The following is an 11,824-nucleotide window of genomic DNA, read 5'->3' as shown; positions in this document are numbered from 1 at the left end:
TTTTATTTTTGGAAAGCACCATTAAAAAAGAAAATTGCAGCTTTTTATACTTCCATAGTAGTGATGCGACTCCGTGTTTCCCTTCCTCTCTCTGTTTGGAATGTGTCCAATAAAACCAGATTGTAATTTATTTGTTCTTTTTATTTATCTTTTCATTCTAAACCAGAACCAGCAATAGAAAGTATTTCCAACCTTCATCAGAATGAGCTGAAGGCATATTTTCTTACTTCCAGGGAAAAGCTTTGAAATTCTGATTAAATTATAATGAAAATCTTGAAATCGGTTGTCCCAAAATAAATTCAAGAATTGGAGAAAACTGGGGGAGGAAGAGGAGGAAAAGAAAGAGGGTGGAGTTTTATCCATAAGTGACAAGATAATTAATCACCATTCATTTATTAACTTCCTTGGGTTAATCCAAAATATTTTCTTCCATGGAAGGGAGGGTTTGGGGCATCCAGGCAAAACCTCAGGATTCAATTTTTCCTTTCTTAAAAAGCCAGGGCAAGCCCAAGTGTCTGCAGGGCTCTTGGGGAGGCCTTATCTGGAAGATCTGGGTTGGGGATGGGTGCTGGAGCACAACACCACCACTGATGCAGATATTTCAGTCAGTCATTGCAAAAGGAGAGTAAAACAAAGTGGAGAAAAAACCCTCAGCCAAACATTATTGCAAAGGCCTTATTGAATTACAAAGGTTCAGATGCTTTGCTCTGCCCTGACCTTGCAACATCCTGGCCCTGCATAACTCCGGGCAGAACTTGGGAAGGAGCAGGAGCAGGGGAAGGAGCAGGAGCAGACATGCCAGCGTGTCCTGGCAAGTTCAAAGGAGATGCTTCAGCAAAACCTTGCTCAAACCCAGGTGCACCAAAACGCAGCAACATCTCATCCCCTTTGCCCAGGAAATCAAAGGAGCCTCAGTGAAAGATTAAATCCAGGGACACAAAACCAGACTCAGAGTCCCAGAACCCCAGAATAGTTGGGGTTGGAAGGGCCCTCTGGAGCTCACACAGTCCAAACCCCTGCCAAGGCACAGATACCTGGAGCAGGTGACACTGGAGGGCGTCCAGGTGGGCTTGGAATGTCTCCAGAGAGGGACAATCCATGCCCTCCCAGGGCAGCCCTTCCAGGACTCTGCCACCTCCATGGAAATAAGTTCTTCTTCACGTTGGGGTGGAATTTCTTGTGTTCTGGTTTATGGCCATGATTCCTCGCTGCCCAGGGAGGTGGTAGAATTGCCATTCCCAAAGGTGTCCAGGGGATGACTGGATGTGGCACGCAGTGCTCTGGGCTGGTGATGAGGTGGGGATTGGGCACAGATGGGATTTGATGACCCTAGAGGTCTTTTCCCACCTCGGGGATTCTGGGATCCTTGTCCTGTTGCTGGGCACCACTGAACAGTCTGACACCATCCTCTTTCCACCCCTTGGAGATGTTCACATGGATTGATGAGAAACCGTCTCAAATGAGATATTTTAATGGATATTTGGGTATTCTTATGATTGTTGGGATCCCCTCTCAGCCTCCTCTTCTCCAGACTGACCACGCCCAGCTCCTGCCATTTTGCCTCATCAAAGAGATGCTCCAGACCTCTCATCACCTTTGTGGCTTCCACTGGACCCTCTCCAGGAGTTCCTTGTCCTTCTGGAGCTTCAGAGTCCAGAGCAGAACACAGAGCTCCAGACATGGCCCCACCAGGGCCAAGCAGAGGGGCAGGATCCCCTCCCTGACCCACTGTCCATGCCTTTCCTGAGGCATCCCAGGATTTCGTTGGGAATTCCATTCCTTCTGATCATGAGCACAGCTGGCTCATGTCATCCTTGCCTGTCATCCACCAAGACTCCTCAGTCTCTTCTGTCCAGAGGATGTTGCAGACAGGCCAAAAAACCAGTGAAGGTTAAAAATAAACTCTGAGTCACCTTGATTCTGACCTTGCCAAATTGCCCAGGTTGGGTGCGAGGATTTAACACAGCTCTTGACAACCCAACCTTAACCAAGGAGAGTTTTTAACATCTTTTTTCTAGTTCCTTCTGAAAAAAAGAGCAAATCAGAGCTCAGAGGCAGACAGGAGCCCTGTTCCTCCTCCCCTTTCTCTGCAGTGCCCTCACCCCCCAGACAACCCCCCATGACATGTCCTGCCTCTCCACAGGGAACTGTCCCACCCAAGAGGACAGCACAGCCCCCCTGCAGCCCTGAGCACCTTCAGTGGGACACCGCTGCATGTGAGTGACACCAACCGAAAAAGGAAAGTGTGAGGGACCGAGAGGTTCCATAAGAATTTTCCTTGTTTTGGTGCCTAAGCCATCCTTTGCTTTGCTCTTCCAAATCCTTTGTAATAGTCAACTTAATTGCCATTGTCTGCAGCAACAGGCTTTCCTAGAAGAGCTAGGGAAGTAATGATTCCCTTCCACATGAATCCTTTCTCTCTGCTTTAATTAAAACCTGTGCTCCTGTTCCCAGGTGTGACTTTGCATAAGCAATTTGGGAGTCAAAGGCAAGTTCCGTGCCTGGCCCCCATCCGCAGGCTCCTGGCACAGTTGTGCCAGTTCACATGGGCAGGCATAGGAAAGCAAATCTCCATGGATCTGCCATGCTTGGAGCAGAGTTTATCTATTTTCAGTAACACTGCGTTATTTTCAGCACCCAGAGGTCTCATGGCTGAGGTTGTTGCCGCTGTGAAATCGGGAGCCGCTGGGTTTTGGTGGAGTGAGGGGTGAAGTTTTCCCAGCAAAACGCTGCGTTTCCAGCAGGATATTCCCACATCTCCACTCCCAGGGTGAGAGCACCCCCTTGCTACAGCCCAGCCGCCTCCCAGTCGCGGGAGGGATTTTGGATCAGCCCATTGGGGCTCGGCTCCCATCGCGTCCGCGGTGACTCACTATCGGAATCGGGAGCGCTCCAAGGAGATGGGAGTTGGTAGCGCTGCTGCTTTCTGATTGCGAGGAGACAAAACCCAACCCAACCAAACCAAACCAAACCAAACTCCTCCTGCTCAGGCTCTTTCAAGTTCCCAGACAGAAAAAAAGCAGTGGTTGGAAACACATCAACACAAACAAGCTCTGAGACGCAGCCGATCCGCTTAAACTCCTCCTTTTGGATTGAGCTCCTGCACTTTTTGCTCACGTAGATGAATCTGGGAATTTTTTTTGGTTGAGCTGCTCAGGATCTCATCTCTCTGTCTTTCACTATTACTTCACCTGGCCAAGGTGGGCAGCCTTAGCCAGTGGGCAGAATCCAGTACATGAGAGTATTTGGGGATGTATTTTGAGTGGGAATTAGGGGATTTCCTCTCCTGTATCTCATGTCCAGCTCTCCATGGGCACAAGAGAAGGATCCCTGGCTCTCAAGCCTTTACACAACCCAGACTCATTTGCGGGGGTTGAAACTCCTGCACAAGGATTCACCCAGTAGCAACATCAAGAGGCAAAAGCTATTTTAGAAAGCTTTTCCAAGTGTGTGATCTCAGTGGAGTGAAGGAGGGGCTGGGGAGGAAAGTGGGTGAATTCCCCTCCACAGAACATCTTTTAGAGCCAGCAATGATGTGGAGACTGTTGGATAAATATAAGCAGGGGAGCGGAGGGAGGCAGAAAAAGTGATAAAAATATCACTTCAGACGGAGCTTTTGAATCCTGAGCCTGAGAAGGAGGTACTATAGAACCACAATAATTTTGAGCAGATTTTTAGTAGTATTTTATAAGTCTATATTAAGGAAAGGACTATTTAATCTATTTTGACACGATTTTGGAAAAAGCATTTACTAGCTGTCTTTCAAAATTGTGTTAACTAATTCCTCAGTTCTCCCCTGGAGTGAGGGGAGATGATTTTTGGAAAGATCCCAGGAAATACTGCCATGACACAACTTCCATTCAGCTCCTCTCCTCAAGCCCATGACCATTTAGATCCAGAAAAAAAAAAAAAAAATCAAACTTGAATGTTAAAAAACCACAAGGTCAGCAGTGATCATTAAAACCACCTTCAGACCCAACTTTCCCAAGCCGACAACAGGACACGCATGGCCAGTTGCAGAGCTGGAAATCTTGGAAAAGCCCCTATTTTTCTTGCCTATGCAACGTGCTAAACCTGAAAATGCGACTTGCAAAATCTTGGCTTTGCTCAAGCGAGCGAGTCCATGTCTCGCCTGAGGGAAAGCGGCTCCCAGGGTCTCGGGAATCATGTTGCATCCTGCCCTGAGCGCAGACCTCGTCCCATTCAATGCTAATTCCATGACTCAGAGCGGCGGCTTTGGTGGAGGGGGGAGCTCCCTCTCGCCGTTACTTTCCTGCCTGCAAACAATGCATTTTTCAGCGCCTCGCCGTAGCCGAGGTGTGTTTGACAAGGCAAGTTGCTGCAAGGCACGTCAAGTTCTGAATTCCCGTGCCAAGTTTTCCAAGCAGATAAAAGAGGAGGCTCCCAAGCTCTCCCATTACAGGGGTTTCTGTCTCCATTGCCCTCTGCTCTTTTCCTGCTGCGCAGCCTTTTTTTGTTTTCCTCTCTCCTACTCTTTGTCTTCCCAACTGAACCAGCCATGAGCCGTATTTCTTTCAGATCATCTACTGGAGGGGGCATGAGGGGCTTTAGCTCAGGCTCTGCTATCGTAGGAGGTGGTGGGACCAGAAGCAGTTTTAGCTCTGTCTCTGTCTCCAGAGTTGGAGGAGGAAGAGCTGGAGGTGGAGGAGGCTTTGGAGCTGGCGGTGGCTTCGGCAGCAGAAGTCTCTATAACTTGGGTGGAAGCAAAAGAATTTCCTACAGCTCGGTTGGTGGAGGTCTACGGAGCGGAGCCGGGGGCGGATACGGCTTCGGTCTTGGCTATGGTGGCGGAGCAGGCGCTGGCTTTGGCTTAGGAGGAGCCGGTGGTGGTGGTAGCTATGGGCTGGGAAGTGGATTTGGGCTGGGAGGGCCCGGATTTGGTGGCCGAGGTGGCCCCGGGTTCCCCGTTTGCCCACCTGGTGGCATCCATGAAGTGACTGTCAACCAGAGCCTCCTGGCACCCCTCAAGCTGGATATCGATCCGGAAATCCAGAAAGTGCGAACACATGAGAGGGAGCAGATCAAGACCCTCAACAACAAATTTGCCTCCTTCATTGACAAGGTGAGAGTTTGGTCTGAACCATCAAGCCACGCATGCTATCAGTTGCCTCGGGAAAAAACCTTCAGGAAGAAACTTCATTTGGATTTAGGGACTTGCCTGAACTGATCCCAGCCGACAAACAGCACGGGCTTGGCTGAAAACTAAGAACTGTTTTATGTTTCCTCTTAGCAAGGATGAGTTTTTCAGCGCCTTTATATTATTGACAAAGTAATTCTTTCTCTTGCCTGTAAAAACAATCCTGGGGTGGATGACTCTTCTCCTTTACAATGGGATACAACCAGTTTAAACCAGTAAGGTGGGCTGAACATCTACTGGGGGCAGAAACATTAAACTTGCAAGTATAGGTGTTTGGTCTGATTAAAACTCCTGAAAAAAATCTTGCTAAACATCTCCAGAAGCTTCTAATACTTTTAAGAATCCAATGCCCTAAACTCCTAATAATTCCCTTCTGATTGTCCCAACATCTCTGGACCTTTTCTGTTGGTGATCCCACTTTTTCCTGGCAGTTGTGAGGTTTTTCCACACGTGTCCCTGGTTTTGTTTCTCCCCAGGTGCGCTTTTTGGAGCAGCAGAACAAGGTGCTGGAGACTAAGTGGACCCTCCTCCAAGAGCAGGGTCACACTGTCACCAGGAAGTCCCTGGAGCCCATTTTCGAAGCCTACATCAACAACCTCCGGCGGCAGCTCGACAGCCTGGTGGGAGAGAGGGGCCGGCTGGACTCCGAGCTCCGCAGCATGCAGGACATGGTGGAAGACTTCAAGAACAAGTAAGGGATTCTGCTCAGCAGAGCGAGTCGTCCCAGCCAGGAAAATCTGGGCCGTTTGCCCATTCCCGCTGGTGTTTGATCCGGCTTCCTCTTCCCAGCATAAAACAGGTTCCCAGGATTATCCCGCGTTACTTTACATTTATCACAGGCAAGGTCAGTGTTTAGCGCAGAATTCCTGGGGAACTGTGCTCCAGTATAACAGAGGTCATAGTCTGATCCCTGGAGTCTCCTGACATAATATACCAGGAGACAGAAAAATTAGTAAATTGTGAGGATAATAGACAGGCAAAACCAGAATGAAATGTAGCCAATAAACTTCCAGCTCCAAAATCCCCCATTTCCCCTTCTGTGAAGGAAATTCCAGCCTTTCTAGAGGTTCCAGGTGACCTGGGAGTGCTCAGGCTCACTCAGCTCCCATCACCTGGAAGATGATCAGCCCTTTGCCAAAAATTTCCCTAGGGAGAGCATTAACCCCGTGCTGGGATCCAGTGCAGGGGGATGGATCATTCTCAGGACACAGCAGTCAGCACCTGCTGCCTGGAAGGGATTTTTTGGGGGGGATTTTTAGGTGAGGCCATTGACTTTTATTTGGCTGAGAACAATATGTCCCTTCTTCAACCAGTCCTGGCTGCAAATTTGAGAATCGCCCTGCAGGGCTGGAATATGTTAATATTAGGTAGTTAAGCATGGGAAGAGACAGATTTTTTTGGGAGGGGAGCTGGGAAGACAACACTTAGATCCAACAGGAGGGACTGGCAGAGCTGCTGGTGTGGTTTTGGGTGCTTTTGAGGTCTTGAAATGTGTTCTAGGATTTTTGGAAATACTGGTTAGGCCCCAAATGATCAATTCTACAGTCTGGATTTTAGAGCTACCTCTTGAAAAGAGAACACAGTTTAAGTCTAGAGTTTGTTCCCAGTCCACTGGCTTGTTCCCACCTTTTCCCTTGTCCACTAACAGATCTGGCTGCAGGGAAAACTCTGCCAATATTGGTGAGAGGACTGGCACAAGTCTGCCTTTGAAAGCCAGGTTTTGCCTCAATAGCCTGCATGTTTTGTCTACTTTCTAGCCAAGCCCTGCCCTGATTATCTGATGAGAGAATGTTGCTCAGAGCCATAGAAAGTTCCACAGAACCACTGTCAGAGCTGTAATGATCCCCTCTTGCACAACCATGGAGTTTTTTGTTTTAATTAAATGCTGCAGTGGGTTCTTCAGAGCCATTAGCATTATTATAATATCAAATACCAAATGATTGCTTTATTATACATTTGTAGGCATTGCAGTGCAGCTTTGTTGAAAGTCTTTTGCATAACTTTGCTTGGAGTGAAGGTCACCAGGAATGGCTGCTCCTGCTTCTTGCCAAAACGGGCTCTGAATCTGCACATTTGTGTATGAGCTTGACTTTATGGGCAGTGATTAAAATATATTAATTTAACTGGGACTACTCACACCATGGAGTCCCACAGTTCAAAGACAGTAATATTTGCTCTGCGTCTGCTCTGGGTAAACATGTGGGAGTAGGGAATATACCCATGAGCCACAACAGATGATTTGGGAATGAGATGCTCCCATCTCTTCATTCCATCCAACCCACCTCGCTCTTTTATCCCGGCAGATATGAAGATGAGATCAACCGGCGCACAGGTGCTGAGAACGAGTTCGTGGTCCTCAAGAAGGTGACTGAGTTAGGAATTATGGGCCAGAAAAGGGAATTAACTCAACTTGCAGAGTTCAAGCAAGACTTGGTGGGAGTTGGGGTCCTGCACCCTCATGGCTGGGTCAAGCTGGGAGATCAGCACATCCTGGGTTGGGTTCTCCTGAGGCCAGGAATGGGCACAACCTTCTCTGTGCCAACAGAGCTGCCCTGTTTTCTGGTCTCTTGTGGCTCAGCTCAACTCAGTCTCTGGTCACATCCTTGTGAGTCAGAGCTTTGCCTTCTGCCCAAGAGCCTTGTTCTGTCAATGTCCAACATTACATTTAAAAAATACCTTGATCACAGGGACATAAAAATGAGCCGAAGGAACTGCTGGCAGTGGCACAGGTTGCCCAGGGAAGCTGTGGCTGCCCCATGCTTGAAAGAGTCCAAGGCAGTATGGGCTGTGGAAGGTGTCTCTGCCCATGGCAGGGGTGGGAATTGGATGAGCTTTCAGGTCCCTTCCAACCCAAATCATTCCATGATCCCACAATTCTGTGAATAATAGACCTTGAAGCAGACAGAGTCCCATTGGTGTCCTGAAGCCCCTGTGTGTTCTGGTTTCATCAGAAACCATTGGTATCTTCTCTTTAGGATGTGGATGGTGCCTACATGAACAAGGTTGAGCTCCAGGGCAAGGCTGATGCGCTGGCAGAGGAAATCAACTTCCTGAGAGCTCTGTATGAGGCGGTGAGTGGCTCCTGGAGAGCATCCCCCAGCTCCTGCCCCGTGGGTCGCAGACCCAGGGCTGTACGGGACCCAGCCTTTTGGAAATGATAATGCAGAAATAAGTTACAAAATGGAGACAGAGCAAGGGAAATGCAAGAAAATATCTTAGCAGGGAGGACTCCCAAATCACCTCATCCCTGTGGTTTCCACCGCGGACACCAGACCATTAAATTAATATTTTGCATCTCCTGCAGGAGCTGTCCCAGATGCAGCAGCAAGTGTCCGACACCTCCGTGGTTCTCTCCATGGACAACAACCGGAACCTAGACCTCAACAGCATCATCGCCGAGGTCAAGGCGCAGTACGAGGACATTGCCAACCGTAGCCGCGCCGAGGCCGAGGCTTGGTACCAGAACAAGGTGGGTCACCGGGCTGACAGACTGATTTCTGTGGTCAGAAATGATCAGAAATTATTTCCCATCAGCTGAGGGGAGACAGGGATGAGATGTTCAAAAGTTTTGACTTTGGGCTCACAGAGTCACTGGCAGAACTGGCCTTAAACACTTCCCCTTCCAGGTTCTTGTAGGTGACAACACCTAGGTCCCCTGTGCCGTGAGGCACTGCCTTCTGAGCAGATATTGAGAGTTAAGGGCAAGTGACATTCCATGAGCAGATTTCAGAGGAATCTTGTCCCCTTAAGCCTCATCCAGACTTGCACTTTGTCCCCTGAAGTCCCCTCACCCTTCCTTGATCTCCGAGTGCTCACCAGTGGTCTCCTCCTTTCCCCGCACCAGTACGAGGAACTCCAGGTCTCTGCTGGGAGACATGGGGATGACCTGAGGAACACCAAGATTGAGATTTCAGAGATCAACCGGATGGTCCAGAGGCTGCGGAACGAGATCGACAGTGTGAAGAAACAGGTGGGAGAGGGATGGTCCTGCAGAGCAGGAGGAGGTGGGTGGGAGGTGATGGTGGCCAGGCTCAGCAGGAAGAGCCAGGTCCCATCAGGAGCCCTCAGTGCCATCCTGGGAGCCGCCAGCCACTGCCCACAACCCCCCAGCAACAGAGAGAGTGGTTTGGGGAGCCCAAATGAAACAACTGCCTGTTCTCCTCACTCCCAGTGCGCCAATCTCCAAGCAGCCATTGCTGAGGCTGAGGAGCGCGGGGAGATGGCCCTCAAGGACGCCAAGGCCAAGCTGACCGAGCTGGAGGATGCCCTGCAGAAAGCCAAGGCTGACCTGGCCCGGCAGCTCCGGGAGTACCAGGAGCTCATGAACGTCAAGCTGGCCCTGGACATCGAGATTGCGACCTACAGGAAGCTGCTGGAGGGCGAGGAGAGCAGGTGAGGACACGTGGACCTGCTGTGGGCTGACCAGGGACCATCTCCTTGGCGTCAAACAGCTCTTCCCAAGGGGCTGGAGCATCAGGGCAGACAGACAGGTGGTTGAAATTGTGAACTTTGTAGGCAGAGTTTTGTTTCTCCAGCTATTGGTGCCTGATAACGATAAAAATGAGCACTGTCACCTTTCACCTGTGACACAGACATACCCCACCCCACTGAAGGACATGCACTCCTAATTAGATGGTCCCATGGACGAGGTTTTGTCATTATTGCTTACTTTTCCCTTTCCCAACAGGCTGGCTGGAGAAGGAGTCGGAGCTGTCAGTGTCTGTGAGTATCACCTCCCTTCCACCTCTTCCTATCCCCCTCCTTCCACCTCCTCGTATCTGTGTCCCTTCCACCTCTTCCCACCCAGCCCTCCCCACGGCGGTGACACCGCAGATCTCCCCACCTCGGGGACCCAGCTGTGCCCTCACACGGCTGTTCCTGCCTCCTTCCAGCCGTGGTCAGCAGCTCCAGCGGGATGGGCTACGGCGGCGGCAGCTGCCTGGGCATGGGCGGGGGGCTCGGCATGGGCGGCGGCGGCGGCGGCAGCTACACCATCAGCAGCAGCGGCTTCGGGGGCGGCAGCGGCGGCTTCGGCGGCAGCGGCGGCTTCGGCGGGGGGCTCAGCTACGGCGGGGGCAGCTCCTTCAGCTCCGGGAGCAGCCGGGGCGTCAGCTCCAGCACGGGAGGCAGCGTCAGGATCGTTTCCAAGACCACCACCAGCAAGAAGACCATCAGATAAGGCTGGCAAGCAAACACGGCCGTCAGCGATTCCGGCCTCCTGCCCTGCAGGTCATGGTGTAAATAGCTGCGCTAGAGCCTCTCCTTCCTCCGTCCTTCACCTCTGGGGCAGCGGGGGGACCAGGAGCCCTCTGTGAGAATCTGGAGCGCCTTTGGCTGAAGCTCAGGTTGTAACAGGTCACTGGCTGGCACGGACCCCGTGGTGCCCCTCTGTCAGCAAGCCCTTGGTCTCTGCTCAAAGTCAGGCGTTCAAAGGGAAATGGAAGCGCTATGGAACAGGGACAACCATTTCGTTCATCCCGTTCCAAGGGTGAATCACAGCCTTGTGGAACCACAGTCCCAGGTTCTCAGCAGTGAAAACATCTCCAAAAGGCTCTAAAAGCCTCTGCCCCCTAAAACATGTTACAACCTCCAAAGGCTTTGTCTGCAATTCAAGGTTTCTTCCAGCCCCTTCTGTTTTCTCCGGCACTTGTGGGAAAGGTTTTTGCTTTGTGTGTATAAGATTTCTAACTACTCGTCCTGGTGGCTGCAGCCTCCTCACTTCCCTGCCTAACCTACTGTAAGGTCAAATAAAAGAGCATTTGTCATTTTTAAACTCGGCTGGGTTTTGGCTTTTCTTCCCTCCTCCTGCTGTGGGTGTTGGTCTGTGCCCTGTCCCTGCTGCACTGGGGACACCCTGAGGGCAGCTCCTGAGACAGGATTGGCTCCTTGAGGAAACAAAACTCAGTTTTAGGACTTGCCCGTCGGGGCAAATAGAAAGGAGGGTGAGATGAGCAACCTGGTCTATGGAAGGGGCCCCTGCCCATGGCATGTGGGTGGAACTGGATGGGTTTTAAGGTCCAACCCAAGCTATTCCATGATTCTATGGATGGAGAACTGAGGCACAGGAAGGAAAAGCTGCCTCAGAACAGAGCCAAAAGCTGGATGAAGCCCCCTGCAGTGGTTACCTGCAAAGTTGCCCTTTCTGCCTGTCACTGCAGGAGGAAGGAAGTGCAGGGAATTGGGGAAAAGGAAGGTGATTCCCAGGGGTTTATTTGGGATTCATGGGCTGGTTCATGCAGGGCATGGCTCAGCCATTAGTTTGTACAAGCGGGAATAAATTGTACATCAGAGGAGCCCACCTCTGGCATCAGCACTATGGCAAGGATGCAGCGAGACTGGCACACAGCAGGAAGGGCTTGGAGCAGGTGGGCATTGCCCTGGTTGGGAAGAGCAGCTGCAGGGGCAGGCACAGGGCAAGGTACCCAAAATCTGCGCGCACACACACACACACACACACACACACACTGTTTGCACACTGAGGTTTCTCTGGGATGTGCAAATATCCCATGAAATATCCTGGCTGCTCCTCTGCAAGGGCAGTTTCAGGGCCTCAGGTTCATTTGGAGTGAACCCAAGGTCTGCCAAGGTGCCCACAGCACTTCAGTCTCCCAGTTCCCACCCAGCTGCCCAGGAGGTTTCCATGACCTGCCTGGTTGGGGGGTTTCA

General features: G+C 50.9%; 1 protein-coding gene across 1 annotated transcript; it reads left to right on the top strand.

Moving 5' to 3' along the window:
• The first annotated feature begins 4,433 nt into the window (after positions 1-4,433).
• On the top strand, positions 4,434-10,931 carry LOC132085875 (keratin, type II cytoskeletal 6A-like). The gene is made up of 9 exons (XM_059491354.1): positions 4,434-5,083; positions 5,635-5,849; positions 7,462-7,522; positions 8,134-8,229; positions 8,463-8,627; positions 9,003-9,128; positions 9,330-9,550; positions 9,846-9,880; positions 10,051-10,931. Exons 1-9 carry the CDS (start codon positions 4,520-4,522, stop codon positions 10,335-10,337), a joined length of 1,770 nt encoding a protein of 589 aa, XP_059347337.1. The 5' UTR covers positions 4,434-4,519; the 3' UTR covers positions 10,338-10,931.
• The last annotated feature ends 893 nt before the right edge of the window (positions 10,932-11,824 follow it).

This window comes from Ammospiza nelsoni, chromosome 32 (genome assembly GCF_027579445.1).
Source record: "Ammospiza nelsoni isolate bAmmNel1 chromosome 32, bAmmNel1.pri, whole genome shotgun sequence".
NCBI lineage: Eukaryota > Metazoa > Chordata > Aves > Passeriformes > Passerellidae > Ammospiza > Ammospiza nelsoni.
Note: the sequence above shows the minus strand (reverse complement) of the source record. Positions and strands in the feature narration are given on the sequence as shown.